Consider the following 23,655-nt stretch of genomic DNA (forward strand, 5'->3'; position numbering starts at 1 on the left):
TCCAAAGTCAGGGTGTGTGTGGGGGGGAGGGGCCCGGCTGTACCTCAGTTTCCTCCTCTGCAAAATGGGGGGAAATTCTCTAGTTGGGAGAGGTCTGGGGAGCATCCTCCATTCAGAGCAAGTACACGATCAACACCGTCTGTATGAAGGGCAATTACACTGGTCTCTGCAGCAAATGGGGGCATTTCAGGCAGTGATGTCACCAGCACACACACTTCACTGCCTCCAACAGCTAGGACTTTGGAGCCACTGGAGGTGGGGCCTTTCCCTTTCCGGCCCTCAGCTCCTCAGCTGCAAGTTCATAGTCCACGCTCGCCCTATGGGGCTCTGCGGTTCCCTGAGCTCATGGGCCCCATAAAGCAGCTAGAATCAAACATCTGAGCCTATGGGATTGCCCCCTCCATCCAGGTCTTTGCACACACGGGTGCATGAGTGCATGCACGCGCAGTGGCTTTGAGCCCTCTAAGACGGTCCCTTTGCTGGTCCTGAGGCTGAGTGGCTAGGGTGCCGTATCCATGCTGTGGGCCACTGAGTGAGGAGACACTTTGCCACGCCTCTGAGCATGACCTGGGTTTGGGTTCTGGCCCATCTGATAAGAGACGGGAAAATGGCACCTCCTGGTGGCTTTCATTTGCTTCCTTTGGGTCACCAGCGAGGCTGGGCAACCTTTAAAACACAGAAGGCCTTTCTGGGTGAGGCCTCTTATGTGCCCGGACATTCAGAGCTGGTGTGACATGTGCCTACCTGGGAGGGTGAGTCCCAGGAGGGAAGGTGGTATCCCCATTTAACTGGCCAACCCCAGGCAGGTGGGTTGTCATTTGGTGGTTTACAACGCCCTGGTCTCCTACACCTGGGATGCCCCAAAACTTCGATTTGGGGCACAAAGCAATTAGGTGACCAGCCAGAGGCCACCCCCAGTGGGTGAATGGCCTAATTGAGATAATTTTTTAATTGAGGTGACATTCACATAATAGAAGATTAATTATTTGAAGTAAACAATTCAGTGGCCCAATCACAATGTTGTCAACCATCCCCTCTATCTAGTTCCAGAACATTCCCATCACCCCAAAAGGAAACCCATTCTCATTAGCTGTCACTCCCCATTCCCCATCTCCCTCCAGCCCGCGGGCCTCTCACTGCTGTGGTCTCTCCCGTTGCGGAGCACAGGCTCCGGACGCGCAGGCTCAGCGGCCACGGCTCACGGGTGGCATGTGGGATCTTCCCGGACTGGGGCACGAACCCGCGTCCCCTGCATCGGCAGGCGGACTCTCAACCACTGCGCCACCAGGGAAGCCCTCCTGACGCTTTTGAAGCCACTCTGGCAGTATAGCAGACTCAAACTTCTGACCGGGCAGATCTCAGTTTCCACGTTGCAAGCAGGGCTGGGTGTGACCCAGCTCCCAGGGCCCTCACGTTCCCCGGGAGATGACACAGGAAGGGGCCCTTGCCTGACGTGGAGGTAGATGGGCGGAGCCACGCCCACCAGATCCGGTGTTTGACTGCGGCTCTTTTATGGGGCTCATGAACGCAGGAAACCCAAGGGGACCCCGTAGGATAGGAGAAGACCTTAAGCCCAGGAAACGTCAATGGGCTCCAAAGTTCAAGGGTTTGCCGCCGCAAGAAAGTGTATGAGCCAGAGCCTCTGAGGCCTGAATGCCCCCATTTGATGCAGACATTTAATGTAATCGCCCTTCAACCGCTGTAGTGTACATCATGTAGTTGCTCTGTGCTGACCTTGTCCCCCAGACCTGTCCCAGCTAGAGGAACCGGGGTTTAGTTCCTCCACTTTACAGACGAGGAAACTGAGGCACAGCCAGAACCTGCCCCTTTTCCTCCACGGGAAGAAATCGCGATGGGAGAGGAAACGGGATGACTTGAACCATCACCTGGCTCACACCTGTGGACCTGGATCTTCCCCCTCCCCAGAGCTCCCAACTCTAACGTGTCAACACCAGAAACTTCTAGAGACTCACGCAGCACACAGCAGGGTTCGAATCTTCACCAGCCCCAATCCCAAGAATCTTCCAATCCGACTTCTGAAAATGCCAGCTCGCGGCATCCAGACGTCTGGGGTCTCAGGATAGCTTATCGGGTTCTGAAACATTCTAACCTCTTGAAGAGCCACTGGGTTCAACTTGCCTCCCTGCCCGTCTTTTTTTTTTCCTGCCCCTCTTTTAATCATTTCTTCATCCAACACACGTTGGACCAACCCTGCCCGGGGCCCTGTGCCGAAAAAGGCGCTGTTTGCACACCTCCAGCCGCGGGGAGCTCACTTCCTGACTGTGGGCGGGACTCAAGTGGGGTCATGAGCCGGAATAGGCGCGGGGGAGGCTAGAAGCGGCCTGGGTGGTGCCCTGCGGTCAGTGGAGGGGAAGGGGCGGGGCCGGGGAGGGAAGAAGGGAGGGGCCGGCAGGAGAACTTGTACTGGGCCCTGCAGAAACGGCCCAGCTGGGAGTGGGGGCTCCGGCGGAAGGCAGGCAGGAAGCAGCGAAGCCGGGAAGGGCGAGGACGAGCCAAGAGTTGCAGGGATAGGGGTCGGAGGCTGGACGGCTGTCTGGGGGTGAGTATTGGGGGCCCCGGAGGATCTAACGGAACCCTGGTGGGGGGCGGAGTTGGGGCTCTAGGGAAGCCCCTGCAGGTCCCTGGGGTCGGGTATCTGCCGCGTTTACCCTGAAGAGGCGGGGAGATCCTGGAGCCCCGGGTCTCAAGAACCCTGTTGCCTTCACCCATCGGTAATAGTATTCTCCTGCGGCCCAAGGCCGGCTCAGTCTTGGCCGGGAAGGAAGCCTTACCCACGCCTGGGGAATGGGGGGAGACCGAAGCCATGTGGAGCTGTGGCATCCCTGATCCTGGACAATGTCCCGTCGCAGTCGTGGACACAGTGAAGCAACCCTGGACCCCCACCTCCCATCCTCCTCCTAGGAGAGGGTGGGATCCGAACCCAGGAGTGGAGGGTACTTTGTATGCGCTGGCCGTTACTGTTACTGTTATCGTTATTGTTGAGGTTGTTAGCATACTGATTGAGAGCGTATAGGCAGGAGCAGCACCCGGGGTCCCAGGTTGGGTTTATTATTGTTGCTTGAGGGAACCACTGTTGAACCCCAGCGCTGCCAGGCGCCGGACCAGGTTCCAGCCTGGGCACCCCAGTTCACAGTTTCCTCTGGAATCCATTCCGGTCCCTGCTCAGCCAGTGCCTGGCTGTGTTGTTTGCTTTTGGTTGCTCCTGGTCTCTGAATGCACCTCAGTGTCCCCTCTGGAAGGTAGCAAAATGACCTGGCTTCCATGAGGATGCCTGAGGTGTTAGGCAGTGGAAGCTCTTATGGTGGGGGCGCTTCTGGTCACTGAAAGACCCCAAGTGAGTGATTGTAGGTCTCTGAGCCTCAGTTTTGCCATGTGTCAGCTGGGGCTCATGATACGGAACTGTGGTGAAGCTGAAATAAGTCAGTAAGTGCAATGGCCACTCAGTGGGGCCCACAGAATGTCAGCCATCACCGTAAGTATATTACAGTTACGTCATTAGCCACCTTTCCAGGTTCACGACCAACTTTCCCTCTGGGTCAGATTTTTTTATCATGGCCACTTTTCAGATGGGGAAACTGAGGACCCATCCTCCTCCCCTCAAACCCTCTATGCCAGCCCTCCCCTCCCCCCTCTCCCTCCCCCCCTCCCCTCGCCTCCCACCCCCTGGGGCCAGGGCCTCTCTGTTGTCCAGATCTGGAATTCAGGGCCCAGAGGAAGTTTGCTGGATTTGGGGCTGGCCCTGGGGCTACCACTTTCTCCCACTGCCCTTTCAGTTCCCAAGGTGGCCACCATGCCAGACAGGGCTGAAGAGTCCAGAGGAAGAGGTGTGGCCCCTGCGTCAGGTCACTGGGCCCCCACCTCTTAGCAGCCTAGGTGAGCAGTTCACGTTTGCCCAGCCCAGCCTGGACACCCTCCCTTCCCCTCTCCCTCGCCCCCAGGGTGCAGAGAGTGATTCCTGCCAGGTACTCTGGGTGTGGGGGAACTGAGAAGGGGCCTTAGAGCTTCTCTGCTCCAGGCCAGAGCTTGGGGAATCCAGACAAGCCTGTTGGCCCAGGGACCCTGGGGCTGGGCTGGGTTAGCCCAGGAGGAGGAGATAAGACATCACTGAGCGTCTTCTCTTCCTGCCAACAGCCTCTGAGGCCCAGAGTGGGGCAATAACTTGCCCCCCACCCCCCATGAGCCAGGGAGGATGCCCATTGTGGTCCCTCCACCTGATGGGAGTCTGGCTCAGCTTGATTGCCCCCCATGATAGGGGAGCTCACTACCAAGATAGCAGACTACAGGAGGTCCCACCGGGTGGTGGTTAAAGGCAGGGATTGGGCTACCACTTGACCTCCCTTGAATGGGTTCCTTGACCTCTCTGTGTCTCCGTTTCCCCATCAATAAAAATAAGGCTAACATAGCCCTACCTCCCAGCGCAAGTGTGGAGTGTCGATGAGCTGATGGTGGAAAGGCTGCATGCAGGATATCGCATGTTAACTCTAACCCTGATTGTGTGGCTCATTGGTGATATTTATCTTTGCATGAAAGAAATTGTGTCCGACAAAGCCTGGATGAGGGCCCTGACCAGGTGTGGAGGTCCTCCAGAAGGTTCCCAGAGGTTCAATTTGCACATCAGCCCTGGATCATGGGAAGATTCTGAGGTTGAACTGCGATGCACAGCCTGCCTCCCTAGCCTCAGTTTCCCCATCTAGGAAATGAGCCCAGAGATGCCGTTTGAGGCTCAGCTGGGGGCAGGGCTGGCATTTAATCAGGGGCCTATGTCCAGCCTCAGAATCCTTCCTATCCTAGGTACCCCGGGCAGTTCCTGCAGTGGGGGAGGGCAGGCTTATCCAATGAGTCATCCATTAGGAGCCCTGGGACCTGGAAACAGAGGACTCAAGGGTCTAAAGTGTGTGTGCGTCACCCTGCCCCCTCCCACCCTTTCTTCCACGCCCAGGGGTTCACCAGAGTGAATGTTGGATGTATATTTGCATAAAACCCACTTATACACATGGAAAGCAGAGTTGGCCCATAATGAGGCTTTCTTACGAATTATCTTTACTGGGCTTTCTCTTCTTTTTTCATCCTGTTTACAAAAGCAACTCATGGTCCTTGTAAAAAGGGACCAGCCCCTCATTACTGGAAGGCCAAACTGGTATGAACGGGAGAGGGATCGCCCACAGGTCCAGCTCGTCAGTGTTCAAATTCCAGCAGCCTGGTCTCTGGTAGTTGGGTGCCTTCTCTGTGCCTACCTTGCCCCCCTTGGGAACTGGAACAGGGGACCTCCTTGGGAGGCTCAGTGAGAGCCACGGGGGCCCATCCACAGGCCAGTGGTTCGCACCCTCTCCTGCAAGCACCCCTGGCTCCCGTCCTTGGGTCTTCATTCCTGGGACTTACGCTTTTCTGGAAAATTGTCTCCTTCGCTGCCTCTGTTCCCCATTAGCCCATTGGCTCCCCACACATGGTGGTTTGTCTCCATCAACTTGGTTGGGTGCCCAGAACCTAGACGAGGGTGTTCAGCTCAGAGCAGTGACCAGTGTGCAAGTGATAGCGGTAGCTGCTGCCGCCGATACTGATATGGTCGTTGTTGTCACTTCGTATATGTGTGACTTGGAGAAAAGGTGACCGCTGAGTCCTCTAGCCTTTCCCAGGACTCAGGGGGTTAGACACACAAATGGGGTTCTCCTGTCACCGCCCCCCACCCCTCACGTCTCCTTGTGGCAGCCCCAGAATGTTCCAGGCCCCCATCCCTATCCAGATCCCAGCGGAGCGTCAGTGGGGAGCGAAGGAGCACCTTAAGCCCCGGTGGAGCTCGTATTTATTTAGCACCTGCTGGGGGTGAACTGTGAGTGGGCAGCTGATGCCAGGCAGCCTCGCAGATGAGGCTGCTGAGGCCTGGAGCGGGCGGGGGGCAGCTGCTTGCCCCGAGTCCACAGATGACCAGTAGCCGGGTCGGGCCTTCCTTCCCCGGGGGCCACGGTGGCTGTCTTAGGAGCATCGGCTCTCTTGGTCCTCACGGCTGCTGGGTGAGGGCGGGGAACGAGCCGCCCTCACGTTCCTGCTTCAAGAACTGAGCCCCAGTGACTGGGCTGTTTGGGAGCACCCAGGCCTGGGGGGTCCCCGGAGCTGGGGTAAGGAGGGAGTCGCATGGGTGTGTGTCTGACAGGCCTGGAGAGGGACCCAAGATTCACCCTCTCCAAGCCTCAGTTTCCTCATCTGGAAATTGGGAGCATCGTGTGGGGAATCGCCTTGATGTGATGGAGGCCTCCAAGTCAGTGTCAGGCAAGCCCCCACTGTCCGTGAAATAATGCAGGGTGGGGACGGGGGGGGGCTGGTCCAGGCCCCCCAAGGGTGCTAACGGGTAGGGCCTCGCCACCTGGATTGTGTGACATTCTCACTTCCCCATGTGTCTCAGCTTCTCTGCCTTCCTGGCCTCCTCAGGGGAGGTGAGGGGGACAGAGGTGCCCGGAGCCATACGTGCCTGGGTCCTTGACAGACCTTGACTGTCACTTGGGGGTGTAGGCAGAGGCTGGGGGACTAGAGCCCTGTCACCAGCGGGGGTCCCTAATTAATTCTGCCAAGGGGTCAGCCCCTTCCGTACATCTAGTGTCTCATTAATATTCAGCGGGTTATTAATATTTAGTACTGTGTGTATATATATGCAACGAATCATGACTATTCAGTGACGGTGTCTCTTCAGGGCTGTTTAGTGCCTCATTCATATCATATTCATTGTGATAATATGCATATTCATTCATGCGTCACAAACGTGCCTTGCCACTATTCATTGTTGCCTTATAAGTATTTCATATATTATAAATGCTGGGTGCCTCCTGCATATTTAACAGATCATTAATATTCAGCACTTCACTAATATTCAGTGCTTCTTGCTCATTAAATGCATCCTGAATATTTTAGTGCCGTGAATATCTGGCCCTTTTAGCACATTAGGACTGTTCGGAGTCAGGAATATTCAGTGCCTCTTGGTCCTGCCCCCTTGGCTCCGAGGATGTGCTTGCTGACTTCTCAGGACTGAATCACCTGCATCCCCAAGGTCCCAGGTAGGGGACGGCGGCAGCTCCTGCCTAGAATGGGGTTAGCCTGAAGTGAGGCTCAAGGAAGTAGCCAATATGTGAGTCATCGTTAGCATTTTTCCTCATGCAATGAACAGCAGTGAGCACCAACTGGGGACAGAGCTGTGAGGGCCAAGATGCTGGGCCCCACCTCCGGAGCTCCAGGCAGGCTGGGGAGATGGACAGGAGGGAAGTGAGCAGTTTTGTCTAAGGGTGGTGAGAGCAGCAGAGGAAAGCAGAGCCGGGGTGGGGTGTTTTAGCTGGGAGATTGGGGCGTCTCTAAGGAGATGATGTTGGGCGGAAACCTGAAGATCAAGGAGAACCAGGGGGTAGAGCGGGAGAGAGGGGCGTCCGAGGTGGAAGGAAAGGCAGGTGCAAAGGTCCTGTGGCAGGGCTGAGCCCGGGTGTCTGAAGGAGCTGTGAAGAGGCTGGGGTGGCAAGAGTGGAGGAAAGGGGGCAGTGGACATGGGGCGGGAGGAGAAGGAGATTGAGAGCACCCCAAGGGGAGGCTTTGGGGTTGCAGCCAACGAAAACAAGTGGTTTTGCTGTGTGCGCTGCAGGAAGCAGGCTCTGAGTGATGGTGAAGTTGCAACAGTGCATGGAGGGCAAACAGCCCCGAGCAGGATTGGCCGGTATTGCAGTGGGGGGACTGGGTGATGGGCCCTGAGAGTCAGCCCGGACATCACTGCTGTGACTCTGTACGCCGTGGCACTACTGTCTGTAGGGAGGAGCATGGAGGGGGCCCTGCCACATGCAAGCAATATATGGATGTGTTCATCCGTCACATGCCTGATGGACCTTCCTGGTTTCCATGGCATCGTGTCCCGAAGGCTCTAGCCCAGACACCACGCCTGGGTCGCCTGCTGCCCCATAACGTCCCCTCGTGAAAGGCTCAGAGACTTCTCACATTTTGTCCTCCCTGGGCCATCCTTCTCTGTCCCCCACATCCGGGCTCTAAATGTTTTTTCTTTTGTTTTGGCCACGCCACACTGCATATGGGATCTTAGTTCCCCAACCAGGGGTCGAACCCGTGCTGCCTGCAGTGGAAGTGCGGAGTCTTAACCACTGGACCGCCAGGGAAGTCCCAGGCTCTAAATATTGATGACTCCCTTCATCTTATTTGCTGAACTCACCCACGTCCCTGTACCCCGCCAGCCAGCCCCTATCCAGGTCCCCAAATTCTTCTTCTTGGTTGCTGCCCTGGCCTCTAACTCCTGCCCTGATCGCGTTTTCCCCTTCAGTGGCCCCGCGGGGGACTTCTTCAAAGCATAACTCAATCTTGTCCTTCCCCTGCTCACACACCGTCCATGGCTCCCCATTGCGCCTCACCTGCAACATAACAGCTGCTTTGTGGTCTGCCCCATTTCCTGTTCCTCCCCCACCATCATCTGGCAACCCTGCCTGTATCTCCCTCCTCCTCCACTTCTCCAACCACACCGCCTCCTCTCTCTCCCTTTGATAACCTATATTTGTGCCCACCTCAGGGCCTTTGCACTTGCTGTGCCCTCTGCCTAGAATGCCTGTCCCCTGGGGCTCTGCCCAGGTGATTTCCCTTCATCTTTCAGGATGTCCCCAGGCTGGTAAGGTCCCTCCCCTGCCAGGGATCCCTCCTTCTTCAACAGCATTTATCGCAGCTGCGACTAAACAAATCACTTCCTCATGTATTAATATCATAAAAGAAGGGCTGGCTTGGCCATGGCTATATCCCCTGCACCCTGCATACAGTAGGTGCTTAGTAAATACTCTATGGCCCACAAGTCAGTGCAACAAGTAAAACGGTTGGATTCGTACATGTTCATAGACACTCCTGCTTTATGCTGAGCCTCAGTATCCCCATCTGTAAGTGGGGGCACTTAAAGGAGCCAGGACAATGAACCAAGGTCACTGAGGTTGTCATCGCATAGTCAACGTATGCCAAGCCCTTTAATACTCAATACAGAGTGACCCATTGTGTGTCTGTGGGGCAGGGAGTATTCTCAGCACTTCCATGTGCTAATGAGGAAATAGACTCCCAAGTCAAGGTCTTTACAGGGTCTGGCCCCACCTCTTAGCCTCAGAAATCAACCCCTCTCCAAATTCTGCTTTTCAGCAAAATAAACTACACATGATTCCTTCAATAGGCTTTGTTTTCTTTCCCTTCCTTGCTTTTGCATTTGCTCTCTTTGCTACCTGAACTCCCCTTGGTGAACTCATATGCATCCTTCAAAACCTCAGCTTCAATATCCTGATCCATTCTTCTGGCCCATCCCTGATCCCACAGGTGTCTGGACTTGTCTCCCCCAGATTGAGGGCTTCTGGGGGCCAGGCCCAGGGTTGAGGCTTCTCAATTCCTCCAGAACCTATTTGTTGAACGAATGAATAGTTTTCATATATGTGTTTTGAGATAAGAGCCACTGAGACCCTTCTCAGAGCTGAAGGACTTGGAGATAATGTGGATTTCTGTGGTAAGGTGAGTCACCCACTGGGCCACCTTGAGACGACTCTCTGAGCTTCATTTCTCCAGCTATGAAATGGGGGTGGGGATTCCTCCAGAGTTATTCAGACCCCACAAACTTCAGAGTGAGCAGCTATTTGGGCTTCCACAAGCCCAATCCTTCCAGAACTGGAGAGGGTAGACAGGAGAGTCTTGTGTGGGGTCAGGGAATCGAAAGCAGACCTGAGAGGAACTTCTCACCAGCCATACAGCCCCACCAGCAAAGTCCCCAGAGCTGCCGCACAGTCGCTTAGGAGGAAGTAATACCAAGAGGCTTCCCACTTCCTTGGCTAAGTGGAGCCCGTAAGCCTCAGCTTTTCCCACAGTAGGTGTGAGGTCCCAGCCCATTTAGAAAGTAAGGCCTGTGAGGAGAGGCTGGGGACTACCTGGGATACAGCCCACTGAGACACCCAGCAAGGTATCCTGGACCAGTAAATCCCCAGCACTTTCAGCCTGGCTGAAAGCGGGGCCTGGAGTTTCTTTTTTATGCCAGTCTGGATGTGGGATGTTGTGAGTTTGGAAACATTTGCCGCTTGAAGTTCTAAGGGGCCATGAGTTAGGGGTGGAGGTAGCCTTGGTGGCTGGAAAAGGGAAGGGGATCTGGGATGCATTAATAGAGGTCTAGTGTAAGGGGAAGGGGACGTGAGCCTCCATCCCCTCCACCCCCAACTTGAGCTCTCAGACCCCAGTCAGGAGCCTTATGGGGGTTGGGAGGGTGAAGTCGCTGTAAGATCCCTCCATTTAAAGAAACCAGAGACCTGGCAAGAAAAAGTTGGGAATGCAGGTAGCCAACAAAGATTAAGTGTTTCATATGCAAAGGGATCTTACAAATAAACAAGAAAGAAAATGCAAGGAAAAGAACAGGCGTTAATGGATTTAATTAAAACCAAATGACCACTCCCAAGAGCTTCTATTTCGCCCAGATACCCTGATCCCAGTGATATGACCCATTTAGTCATTTTACCGCTTCTCACACCTTCCCCCTCCCCAATGTCCAGGTTTGGCTGAGTTGTAAATATTCCTATTTGTTGAGGTATCTTTCTTTGTTTTGGAGCTCTTGTTTGGCAGTAAACACATTCCCAGCCAACAGATCCTTGGCCATTTAGGTTTGATTTTCTATTTAAATAGTAATAAACACTCCGTCTAATGAACTTAACTAAACCTATATCAGGCTTCTTTGTTCAGTCCCTCATTCTCCTCTCTGGATCCTTCCTCCTTTTGAGTTCTCTGTTCTGGTTTCTGTGTTTATTTAGACCAGGATTTCTCAGTCTTGAAAATGCTGGATCATCTTCTGTCATGGGGCCGTCCTGTGCCCTATAGGATGTTAATTTAAGCAGCATCTCTGGCCTCTACCTGCTCGATGCCATTAGCAGTCCCATATCTCCACCCTGCCCCAATCATGATAACCAGAAATGTCTCTAGACATTGCCCAGTAAGTATCCCGTGGGAGCAGAATAACCCCTGATTGAAAACTGATTTAGACTCTAAACTGCAGATGGGGTAGGGGGTGAATCACCCTCTAAATTTTCATGGGATTCTGAATGAGCGTGTCTCTTAGCCAGAAGTTAGGGTCCCAGGCACACCCTTGTCTTCCAGCATCTGTGGGTCTCTGGCCCCCAGTGTCACCGAAGAGAATGTTGTGACATCTCTGGTCTTATTTTTGGTGACTTGGGCTTTCTACCGCAGCTCTTGAGTTTTTTCCTGTCCTCGGAGCTCAGGGATCTGCCAGGTTCACCTGGGAACGCTCCTTTCTTGTGGTCCACTCTGGACTCAGCTCAGGAAAATGGCCTTCTAGGATTCAGTTCATTCTTGCATCATTTTTCAGTTCACAGTCTCCTCTCAAGATGATGATTTGCCTTTTTGGGTCTCCAAAAACCCTCCAGATGGTGAACCACCTGCTGAGGCTGGCAGCTAACCCAGGGACGCCATGGAAACAAGATAGGCTCTGTGCCACCCGCAGACAGGGTCCCCAGCTGCTCGGACTCCACCAGCTCATTCCCACCTCAGGGTTTTTGCACCTGCTGTTCCCTCCCTGGGGATCTTTCCCTCACAAGCTCAGCCATGATGGCTCCTCTGTGCCATTCACATCCCAGCTTAAGTGTCATCCAGACCTCAAAATCCATACCCGCCACCCAACCTCATTTCCTCCCGTGGCATTCATCCCCTTGTATCTCTTCACCGAGGTTTTTATTTAGTGTTTGTTCCCCCTCAAGCATGTGGGTCCCAGAGTGGCAGAGACATTGAGGTATCCCGTGCCTGTTCACCACTGTGTCCCCGCTCCCGGGAGGTGCCTGGCACACAGGAGAAGCACAGTAAATATTGGCTCGAATGAATGAATGTATAAATTCATTCTGCGAGTCAATATATATATATTTTGGCCACGCCATGCAACTTCCGGGATCTTAGTTCCCCGACCAGGGATCGAACCCGTGCCCCCTGCAATGGAAGCACGGAGTCCTAACCACCAGACCTCCAGGGAAGTCCCAAGAGTCAATATTTTTTCAGATGCTGTGGCATCCCAGCATTCGTTTGTTCATTCATTCATTCAACACACATTTACTGAGCGCCTACTCCGCACCAAGCACAGTTCTAGGGGCTGGGGATAAAATGATGAATAAGACTTATTGCATGGAGCCTGTATTCTGGTGAGGAAGGTAGATGAGAAGCAGTACATTTTTTAAGGTTTTTTAAATTTATTTATTTATTTATTTTTGGCTGCGTTGAGTCTTCGTTGCTGTGCGCGGGCTTTCTCTAGTTGCGGCGAGCGGGGGCTACTCTTTGCTGCGGTGTGCCGACTTCTCACTGCGGTGGCTTCTCTTATTGTGGAGCACGGGCTCTAGGCGCGCGGGCTTCAGTAGTTGTGGCACACAGGCTCAGTACTTGTGGCTCATGGGCTCTAGAGCGCAGGCTCAGTGGTTGTGGCACACGGGCTTAGTTGTTCCGCGGCATGTGGGATCTCCCCAGACCAAGGCTCGAACCCGTGTCCCCTGCACGGGCAGATGGGTTCCTAACCACTGCACCACCAGGGAAGCCCCAGTTTTTAAGTTTTTATTTTAGGAGGTGAAAAGTGCTGTGGAAGAAAGAAAAAGTAGGCTAGGGTGGGGGATCAGGGCTGCCAGTGCGATGGTGTGTCCTGAGGAGGTGTTCCTGAGAAGGGGACATTTGAGCAAAGACAAGAAGGGGGAGGAGGAGGGAGTTGTGTAGAAATCTGGAGAATCAGGCAGAGGAAACAACCTGTGCAAAGGTCCTGAGGCAGGACCGTGCTCAGCATGTTTGAGGTTAAAATCCCAACCACACTTTTACATAGGGTTAATTCCCATTTTACTTTGAAGCTCAGAGAGGTCAAGCTTCTTTCCCAAGGTCACACAGCAGAACCTGTGGAGTGGGATCTGAGCCCCATTTTGGGGAGACACCTGGCTGGAGAGACCTTGGCCAGGCAGTGTGCAAAGACAGTGATGGGCACGTTGGGGAAATGGCCTCATGGATCAGGGAAGGAGCCTCTGTCCCCAGCACCAGCACCCATTTGTGACTCTAGATAAAATGGGAAACTACTCTCTTCTTGCTCCCAGGCAATTGCTGGGTGGGGTTGCTTGGAGCTCGAGGGGCCTAATAGAATCCACTGACTACCCCACAGTGTTTCAGGTGCCAGAGGGGAGAGCGAGGAGACCCCAGATGAGCACAGACATCCTGAGGCAATCTTAGGTAAGTGCTGGGGTTCACATATTCATTCAACAAATACTTGTTGAATACCCACTAGGTACCAGGTGCCGAGAACTCCCTTCACACCTGCACAACCTAGTGAGTTGCTCAGATGCCCCCTTTATAACTGAGGAAACTGAGACCTTAGGTATGGAGGGCACACAGCCAGGGAGTGATGGAGTTGGGATTTAAACCCAGGAGTTGGACTCCAGAGGGCGCCTCTCTGAGGTGAGACAATAAGTGTTTACTGAATTGGTAAGTTCTGCCTTGGGTCTAATCTGGCATTTTCATGCTGCGCTGGAAGATAGATCTTCAAATGCAGGGCTGGAACACAGCACAGATACCACCTTTCCAGACAAAATGACATTGAGGGAGTCCAGGGAAGCCTGGGAAAGGGATCTGGACAGGAGACCAAAGGCTCTGCCTACATATGGGAAAGGAAATCTTCAGGCGGGGTGGGGGGTGGGGTTGATGGATAAATTAGAGTGTGCCAGGCTGCTCTCACCTTCTGAGATGGCCCACACTCTGTCGAGTGTGTTTCTCTCTAAATAAATCCACTTCTTACCTATCACTTTGTCTCTCACTGAATTCTTTGTGACGAGACATCAAGAACCTGAGCTTTGTTAAATCCTGAGACCAGAACTAAAACCCCCAACAAATGGAAAATGTTAGCATTCTTCACTCCAGAAAAGACCACCTGAGACCAGATTAAAGGAGGATTAATCCTTATCAGCAACCCTGCCCTTGAACCATTGCCAAACCCTCCTGGGTTGGGACACACAGTTTTGAGGGGCACGAGCCTGCTGCTTCCCCCTTTTCCCTGGCAAAGCAATAAAGCTCTTCTTTTCTACTTCACATCCCCCCCACCCAAAACAAGTGTGCCAGAGAGAAACTTAATGAATTTACTTTTATTCATAAATTCATTCATTCAGACACTCTCTGCTTCCCCCATGTGTTTGCCTCATGCTGGGCAATGCCAGGACCCTCAAGAAGCCCCCGGTCTTGGGACGAAAAAGTTAGAGATCATGATGAAACCGTACACCTCAGATTGGGACTTGAAACCACGTGCTGGGACTCGAACCCAGCCTAAACCCAGACTGACACTTGGACTCGAACCCGGCCAAAACCCACAGTCTTCCTACTGAGATCACACACCATATCAGGTGAGAAAGGCACCAGGGTATGGGGTTATCAGTTTTTATAGGGGTGGGTAATTTTATAGGCTAATGAGTGGGAGGAGTATTCAGCTATTAGAGGAAAGGGCGGGGATTTCCAAGAATTGGGCCACCGCCCACTTTTTGATCCTTATGGTAGGTCTTGGAACTGTCACGGTGCCTATAGTGTCATTTAGCTTGCTGATGTGTTAACAGTGAGTGTATACTGAGGCTCAAGGTCTAGTGGAAGTTGACTTGTCTGCCATCCTGGAGCCATCTGGTTCTAGTCAGTTTATGTCATGTCTGCGGGCTATGTCATTCTTTCAAAGGTTGTGCCCTGCCCCCTTCCCTGCTGTTTCAATGACTTAGCCAGAGAGGGAGACAGGGCTAAATAGGAGACCAGGACTCTTCCTGAGAGGTCCAAGAGGACTACCCAGAGAATGGATCATTTGAGATGGGTTTTAAAGGAGGAAGAGGAGTTTGCCAAGGAAGATAGCTTTGTTTGAGACATGCTGGGCCTGAGGGTTCTGTGAAGAGCCAGGGCCCACGCTCAGCTCACAGGACCATTAAAAATAGTCAAGACGAATGAGTGACGGTTATATCAGAATCCCAGAAGCTCAGAGCTTCCTGGAGGAGCAAGTGAAAAGGGAAGCAGGAAGGATCCCAGCAGCTCTCAACTGCTAAAAAGGGAGTTCTCTGCCTCTCTCGGGGAGGCTCCTGGGCCATCTCTGAGAGAGGGACATAAAGAGGACCAGCTTGGATGGGGGGGTGGGATTCTGGGCACACTGAATCTGGGAGGCTCACCTTGGCATCTCCATGCCTGTTTTCTCTGTAACTATTGATCCCTGGTGGGACCTGGGCAACAGTCAGAGCCAACATGGGGTACTGGAGGAGGTGGGAGCCGGGGGAATCTCGGGGGGTGAATTTCAGTATTTTTCCAACTTGAGCAACCGTAGGGCTGCAACCAGGTGTTGAGGTCCACAGGTAGCTCTGGAAAAGTGCTTGGCCCATCTGGCATCTTCAGGCATCTTCAGTGAGTGTTATTGTCTGCAGGAGCTGCCCAGGGGTCTCTTCAGACCAATCCCAAACTCAGGCGGACCAGAATGAGGTGTTCTCGGCACCTGCGGACAGAGTTGGGCCTGGCTGTGGCTCTGGGCACCTTCACCCTCCTCCTTCTCTTCAATCTGCAGGTCACCACCCACCTGCCCAGGCCTGAAGGAGCCACCGGGCACCCCCGTGGCTCTGGTCTGGCCCTCGCCACCCTCCCGCCCACTGCCCACCCCCTGCCTGGCCAACTCCTCCATGGCCGCCCTGCCGGACTTCGCCAGGCAGCCGCAGCACATCCGCAACTTCCTGCTGTACAAACACTGCCGCGATGTCGTGCTGCTCCAGGACGTGCCGCCTGACAAGTGCGTGCAGCCAGTCTTTCTGCTGCTGGTGATCAAGTCCTCGCCCAGCAATTACGAGCACCGGGAGCTGGTGTGGCTCAGGTGGGGCCGTGAGCGCCAGGTGCACGGCGTCCAGCTGCGCCGCCTCTTCCTCGTGGGCACGGACCCCAACCCGCCGGAGACGCGCAAGGTCAACCGGCTGTAGGCCATGGAGGCGCGGATGCACGGTGACATCCTGCAGTGGGATTTCTACGACTCATTCTTCAACCTCACGCTCAAACAGGTGGGCTGGGGGAGGGAGGGTGTCACGTGATTGGGGCCACCTCTCCTTCCTGTCCAAAGTTGCTACCACCTCCTCTGAGGAGCTCTGGGGACCAGAAACTCCCATCAACCTCGCCCCAACCTCGCCCCTGTCCTCATGGTGATCCGAAGTCTTCTTTGTCCAAGGGAGGCAGGGAGGAAGGACTTACAAGCCTGGCTTTCCAAGCCTTGATGACCTGGGCTCAAATCCAGACTCTGCTGCTTATCTGCTGTTTGCCATGGACGATCATTCACCTCTCTGGGCGTCAGTTTGCTCATCAGGGAAACGGGATATTAAGTGAACTCACCCACCTCTGAGGGCTGCTGTGAGGATTACATGAGATGATATTCATAAGGCACCTGGACCAGTGCCAGGTGCTCAGATAACACTGGCAATGGTGCATGGGGAGAGCTGGACAGAACACATCTTATTTCTTTGTTCTGGTTCTGTCTCCCCATGAGGCCCAGGTCTGTGTGGAAGATACTCAACAAAGACCTTTCTGATGGAAAAGAAACCATGAGAGGTAGACAGAAACCTGCCCATGCTCAGAGGAGGAATTGAAGGCTCCAAGGACCTACCCAGGATGTGGAGGGTGGGGATGGAGTAAGCTGAGTAGAGACACAAGTTGAAAGGGGCCCAGTGCAGGTTCCTGCTCATAGTAAGTACAGACAGGTCTGGGTTCAAGACTTTGAACAACAGACCTTCTCTGTTGTATGACCTTGCTCAAGGCACTTTCTCTGGAGAGCCTCTATTTCCTCATCTGTAAATGGGACTGAAGACCACACCTGCCTCTTAAAACTGTATGAAGGATTCAAGGTAGAGCAGGCACTGAGTACAGTGCCTAGCATGCAGCCAAAGTTATGGAGGTAACTGAAGCCGAGGTGGGTAGAGGGCCCAGAACCTCTTAACATGCCACGTTCTTTGGGTTTTTTTGGTTTTGTTTTGGTTTTTTTTGCCATACGCCTCTCACTGTTGTGGCCTCTCCCGTTGCAGAGCACAGGCTCCGGACGCGCAGGCTCAGCAGCCATGGCTCACGGGCCCAGCCGCTCAGTGGCATGTGGGATCTTCCCAGACCGGGGCACGAACCTGTGTCCCCTGAATCGGCAGGCGGACTCTCAACCACGGTGCCACCAGGGAAGCCCACATGCCACATTCTTAATGCAGAGCACAAAAGCATGTGATAAACATCAACCTGACAAACATGAATCCAGTGCCTACAAAGTATTGACCCCATAATGGGTGCCGAAGAGATGGCACATAGGAGAGACACAGCTCCCACCCAGGGGGACCCCAGAGTCTGGTGGGGGAGGTAGATGTTATATAACAATCATACAAGTAATTATTTAATGGTAGTGCTTGGCAAGGCAGAGTCAGAAGGAATAGCAATAAATGTAAATGTGACAATTTTCAAGCACTTCTTGCTGCTTTATGGAGCATCATCTCTGTAGATCCCCAACACTCCTGGAGGCAGTTCCCATGATGTGTCCTGTCTGGAAAGTTGGAAACTGAGGCACAGAGAGGGGCAGTTGGTTGCAAAGGACCACAGAGTGAGTCCTTTAACCCAGAATAGCCTGACTGGAAAACACATCCTTGCCTGGCCTCACTGGGCTGGGGTGGCCGACAGGGACCCAAAGCTGATGGCCCCAGGCATCAAGCCCGTGTGCCCTGTCCACCCCCCCCTTGCAGGTGCTCTTCCTACAGTGGCAGAAGACAAGGTGCACATGCCAGTTTTATGCTCAACTGAGATGATGATGTCTTTGCCCACCCAGACAACGTGGTCACCTACCTTCAGGGCGACAACCCTGACCACCACCTCTCTGTGGGGCAGTTGACCCACAGTGTGTGCCCCGTCCGCCTTTCCTGGAGCAAGTACTATGTGCCGAAGGTGGTGACAGAGGAAGAACACTACCCGCCCTACTGCAGGGGTGGTGGCTTCCTACTGTCCCGCTTCACAGCCACCACCCTGTGCCACACACCCCCGCCCTGGACTTCTTCCCCATTGATGATGTCTTCCTGGGCATGTGCCAAAAGCAGGAGGGCCTCACACAGTGGTATCCTCACGGCCGGTATTCAGGCCCCCTCCAGCCACCTGTCCTCCTTCGACCCCTGCTTCTACGGAGAGCTGCCGCTGGTGCACCGCTTCCTGCCCTACGAGATGCTGCTCATGTGGGACGTGCTGAACCAGCCCAACCTCACCTGTGACAAGTGGACACAGATCTACACAGAGGTGGAGTCAGGGCCCCCAGCCTCGAGGCTACTGTCTCCATCCCCATAGAAAGGGCAGCAGCTTCCTCCCCGGAAGCTGAGACCTTTGTCCTCCTAAGTGGGAAGGACCTAGGAGAGTACCAGGGAGGTTGGATGAGTCTGGCTGGTGAATTCCTACACATCCTTCAAAACTCACCTAGTACTGCCTAGACCGTGTTCCATCATCCTCCCTAGACTCTCAGCTGGAAGGACCATCTCTTTCCATATCAGCTAATGGCAGAAGCACTTCTGCTAGGGCCCCAGCTGCTGCTGCTGCATCCATCCCTTTTCCATGTCCCACTTCCTAGCCCTGACCTTGATCATGGGCTGAAGCCTAAGCAGTGACCAGCCTCTCCTTGGTTGTGAACCTGCGACGGTGGGTGAATTCCTGCAATGGTTCAAGGCCAATTGAGGACACCTGGGTCCACATGCAGCCGAAGCAAGAAGGATTTTTCAGCTGGGAAGAGGGTTTCTTTTCTCCACCCCTCCCTGGATCTTGGACCCCTCAGATGGTGGGAGGGGCCAGAGAGCCTGGGAATGGGACCGCCCCCTCCCTGCTCGTGGCTTCAAGCGCTCTAATGGTGGAAACATTGGGCAGAGGAGGGAGGGAGCTATCTGTCTCAGGCTATGGGAGCTCAGAGTTTCTGGAGTCCCTGACAGGACCCAGCCCCACACTGGTGCTCCCCAACAATACAGGAGAGAGTATTGGGGCAAGAGGGGTCTTCCCTGGGCCCAAGGCCAGCACACACACCTTAGTGCCCAGAGAAGGGCGATATTCAGGTCCTTGGGAAACCCTAAGTTCTCGGGACCCAGGACTGGCCCCCGCCCCTGTGTGTCTCTCAGACTGGGGAGATCCAAGTGAACTGGTGACCCCCCCCCAGCCCTGCCACCCTCGGACAGGTGTCTGAGACAGGCTTCACAGGGATTGGGGCAGTGGCAAAGGGGGCTTCACACAGCAGAGTGAGGACTGGAGACCAGGTACTCAGGGAATAAAATGTTTTGCAAAGACTTAGAGGTCTTTTTTTTTGTTTTTTTAAGTGATTTACAAGTTTTAACTCAGATCAGTCTGCATTCATCCTTAAAATCTCACTTCCAGAAGAAAATATACACCAGTAAAACAGGGCAAGGATGAAGTAGAGGCTATGGAAGCTTCTCTCAGGCAGATCTCACATCATCCTCCCCTGCCCCCCCCGACACCCTCCATGGCTCCCTATTGCCCTCAGCTTACATTCCCCCCTGCAGACTGATTCTCACTGCCAGCTTGATGGCAGGCTCCGGAGAGAGAGGCACAGCGGTGATACTGCTCCTAGCTGCATGGGATGCTGGACCCACCTGCTTCTGGCAAGGCTCCTTCTGAATCCCGCCCCGCCACCACACAGCCTCCCCTCTCTTCCCCGGGCTCACCTCCTCTCACTGGGACTACAGCTCTACTGTCCTCTGTCCCACCCTTGTGTCCCCTCTTTAAGTATTTATTGTGCACCTACTGTGTGCTACACACCTTGCCCTGTACTCCTCCTCCCAGCCCCATGGGAAAGGTCAGTGGGCACTGACCCACCTTATAGTGAGGACACAAACCTGTGAACAGTGAAACAGGAAGTTACCAGAAGTGGTAAGAACTTTGAGGAGAATTAAAATGAGGTAATTGGACACACGGTGTTGGGGACGGGCGCTAGCCAGGAAGGAAGTCGGGGTTGGGACTGCAGAGATGGGGCCTGAAGGAGGAGGTTATGGCCTTGGGAAGAATTGGGAGGAGGATGTTCCAGGCAGAGGATACAGCGTATGCAAAGGCCCTGAGGTGAGCCGATCTGAGAGCATTTAAATTGCAGCCAGGAAGCTGTGACTGGAGGTGGGTAAGGAGGAGATGGAGGGAGAGGGGACAGGAGATCACAGGGACTAGTCACATGGGGCCTTGTGGGTTTGGGTGAGGAGAGAGGGTGTTGTTTTGAGGGTTACGGCATCTTTGGAGCAAGGAAATGACATGATTAATTTTATTTATTTATTTATTTATGGCTGCGTTGGGTCTTCTTTGCTGCACACGGGCTTTCTTTAGTTGCGGTGAGCAGGGGCTACTCTTGGTTGTGGTGCACGGACGTCTCATAGTGGTGGCTTCTCTTGCTGCAGAGCATGGGCTCTAGGCGCACGGGCTTCAGTAGTTATGGCACGCGAGCTCAGTAGGTGTGGTGCACCGGCTTTGTTGCTCCACGGCATGTGGGATCTTCCCGGACCAGGGCTCAAACCCATGTCCCCTGCATTGGCAGGCGGATTCTTAACCACTGAGCCACCAGGGGAGCCCCGACATGATTGATTTTTAAGTTTTAAGAAACCCTGCAGCTGCCATGGAGACTGTTGAAAGGGAAGGTGGAGGCTGAGGCAGCCTCCAAGCCAGAGGAGGCAGGCCTGGATGAAGCAGGGGCTGCAGGGGTTTCTACCAGGTAGATGTGATCTCATCCTGCCCCTGCTCTAACACCTTCTGTGTCTCCCCATTGCCCTCAGGAAAGAGTGCTACTCCCCTGCTGCACCGGGTTGAATAGCATCTCACAAAAGTTCCCATCCACCTGGCACTTCAGAATATGGCCTTATTTGGAAATAGAGTCTTTGCAGATGTAATTAAGGTAAGGATCAAGCTAGGATCATCCTGGATTAGGGTGGGCTCTGAATCCAATGAGAGTGCTTTTAGAAGAGACAGAAATGAACACACAGAAAGACATGGAAAAGGAGACGATGTGAAAATGGGGGCAGAGCTTGGAGTGACGCACCTACAAGCCAAGAATTGCCAGTAGCCCCCCAGAGTTGAGAGAGGCAGGGGGACAGAATCTTCCTCAGAGCCCTTCAAAAAGAATCAACCCTGCCAACACCTTGATTTCTGACTTCTGACCTCTAAAACTGGGAGGGAATAAGTTTATACTGTTTTAACCCACCCAGTCTGTGGCTGTTCCAGCAGCCTTAGGAAACTAACACACATGTGAACAGATCACATAGTCAAATGCCCGAGCATTTTTTTCAAGAGGGTCAAATACAGTTCCTATCTCAGGATGAAAGGAGGATGCAAGTGAAAAGAATGGTGAGAGTTGGATCACTAAATAGCCACTGTGAGGGGAATTCCCCGGCAGTCCAGTGGTTAGGACTCCACGCTTCCATTGCAGGTGGCACGGGTTCAATCCCCGGTCGGGGAACTACGGTTCCACAAGCCCCACAGCACCACCAAAAAAAAAAAAAAAAAAAATCCACTGTGACTCATTCAGCCATTCACGTGTTGTGTTGGACGTTCAGTGAGGTTAAGGCCCCCCATGAGCCATGACAGAGACCTGGATTCGAATCCTGAACTTGACCATTCCCTCCCTGTCTGACCTTGGCAAACAGCCAGCTCCCTTGGCCTCAGTTTCCTCGCTTTTTATTGTGATGATTCTCCAATTGTTATTAAGTTTCTGGAAGTGTTGGTGGGTCCACGGCTGCTAGAGGACAATTCCACACAAAGGCTGACCCAGGCTTGTGCCTTTTTCTTGAGAAAATGCAAAAAGTTTCTTCAGATTCTGTAGGCATCTTATTTATTTACTATTGATAAGACAGCAAGAGGGGTGTCAAATGCAGGGAGCGGGGTAACTGGGGCTCCTCTGAGGTGAGAACATTTGAGAACAGGTGTCTGGCATCTCCACGAAACCAAGGATCCTCCAAGCCAAGTTTGGGATCTGGTGTTTTCCTCAGTTGGCCCCCCAGAGGACAGGTGGCCTCGGTGCGGTGGTGAGCGCCTTGTCCTAGGAGGTAATCAACAAAGTCCCCCCCAGACATGGGGCTTCATGGTGCTGTGTGGCATTAGGAGTTCACCAGACTGGACCCCTGTGGGTCTCGGGCTTCCCCAAGGCCACACCCCAGGAGGGTTCAGTGGGGACAGAGGGTCAGCAGGTCTTGCCGGGTGCAGCCACTGAGGCAGCAGTGACGGACAGGGTTGGTGGCAGCTGCCCGGTGGCGGCGGTGGTGGTGATGGCGAGAGGCCTGGGGCAGGGGCTGTGGGGCGAGTACCAGCACGGGGTCCTCACTAGCCATCAGCCCATGGAGGAGATGTTGTCCTTCCAGCCACTGTAGCAGCTCACCTGGGGACAGGGAGGAATTCAGCATAGAGGGGGGACCCCAGAGGACCCCACTCACACTGCACACACAGCCTCCACTCATCATGCACAGAAACAGAAAGTAAACATTTATTGAGTGCCCAGTGTATACCAGGCACAGATTGAATCCCCCATCCGGATGTGTGCAGTCTCGACCCACACCACACTTAAGTCCCCAGCTATGCGCACTCCCACGTGTCACCTATGGTAAGAAGGCACAGACACTTCACAGAGCAGATGACAGAAGGGGTGACATACGACGTATACATGTACACACAGATGCAGGCGCACAGCCTCCTAGCCCCTCCCACTTCCCTGCGCACCTCTGCACACCCATCTGTACCCGTGTCACACACACAGGACACACACGCATGTGACAGACGTTGTACACAAAGCTGTTTGATACTCCCTGCACCAGGGCCGGGACTAGGGCGAAGAGAGCCAGGCTGGGGCCTGGAGCCCACGATTTTAAGGGGGCGCCAAAAACCCTCAACAACCAAGATCAAACATACTGTCACGGAATATTTTAAAATTAAAAGGCATGCAGAAATTCCTGAAGATCAAAATATTGAAACTGTAAATAAAGACAGGATCTGATCTGGCTACGCACTTGTTCAGACTCGCTCATGTCGCTCGCCGCGCACTGATTCCCGCTCCTGGCGGGGGCGCATCCCCCGTGGACTTGCACACACCCGCGCAGCCGGCAGGTGGACCCCAGAACATGCATGCAAACCCGTCTGCATGCACCTGCCCCACGCCCGGCCCCAGAGACCTCACAGCACAGTCCTCGCCCGCCCCTACTCACGGTCGCCGCCGGCCACAGGTCGCCCATCCTCGGAGGACCAGCGCGGGCCCCCGCACAGCCGCACCAGCGCGCGCACGATGTGGTGGCCGCACAGCTTCTCGGGTGATTCCTGGGCGAGGGCAGGGCCTAGGGCGAGCGCCAAGGCCGGGCCCAGCAGCACCAGCGCCCAGGTGAGCCGACGGGGGTCCATGGCTGCGGGAGGCACCGGGCCCCAGCGGGGATCCCCCTTATAGGCGCTGGCCCGCCCCAGCTGGGAGCCTTGGAGGGGGAAAGAGCATTCCTGCAGGATGGTCCAGGGAGAAGGTCAAGGGCAGGGTCAGGGCAAGCATACTGGAGCCCCTGATAGTTGGGTTTCCTTTTTTTTATGATATGAGTGCCTGACAACGTTTGATTGCGGAGGCATTGGCTTCAT

At 54.0% G+C, this 23,655-nt stretch overlaps 2 protein-coding genes and 1 long non-coding RNA gene across 3 annotated transcripts; 2 read left to right on the forward strand and 1 right to left on the reverse strand.

Moving 5' to 3' along the window:
* The first annotated feature begins 2,461 nt into the window (after window positions 1–2,461).
* LOC309820876 lies at window positions 2,462–14,373 on the forward strand. The gene is made up of 3 exons (XR_014296554.1): window positions 2,462–2,560; window positions 13,184–13,251; window positions 14,229–14,373. It is a non-coding gene; the product is annotated as an uncharacterized lncRNA (long non-coding RNA).
* Window positions 14,374–15,505: 1,132 nt separating this feature from the next.
* On the forward strand, window positions 15,506–19,271 carry B3GNT3 (UDP-GlcNAc:betaGal beta-1,3-N-acetylglucosaminyltransferase 3; the record flags this gene model as incomplete). The annotated part of the gene is given in 8 exon segments (XM_082651930.1): window positions 15,506–15,591; window positions 15,593–15,992; window positions 15,996–16,073; window positions 17,778–17,812; window positions 17,814–17,832; window positions 17,836–18,061; window positions 18,064–18,130; window positions 18,132–19,271. Coding segments are annotated over 8 exon segments (1,146 nt in total). The 3' UTR covers window positions 18,367–19,271.
* A 2,940-nt stretch (window positions 19,272–22,211) lies between these two features.
* On the reverse strand, window positions 22,212–23,433 carry INSL3 (insulin like 3; the record flags this gene model as incomplete). Its single annotated transcript, XM_082650975.1, has 2 exons — window positions 22,212–22,423; window positions 23,244–23,433. 2 exons carry the CDS (start codon window positions 23,431–23,433, stop codon window positions 22,212–22,214), a joined length of 402 nt encoding a protein of 133 aa, XP_082507101.1.
* Window positions 23,434–23,655: the final 222 nt, after the last annotated feature.

This window comes from Grampus griseus (genome assembly GCF_964374135.1).
Source record: "Grampus griseus genome assembly, chromosome: 3".
In the NCBI taxonomy this organism is placed as follows: Eukaryota; Metazoa; Chordata; class Mammalia; order Artiodactyla; family Delphinidae; genus Grampus; species Grampus griseus.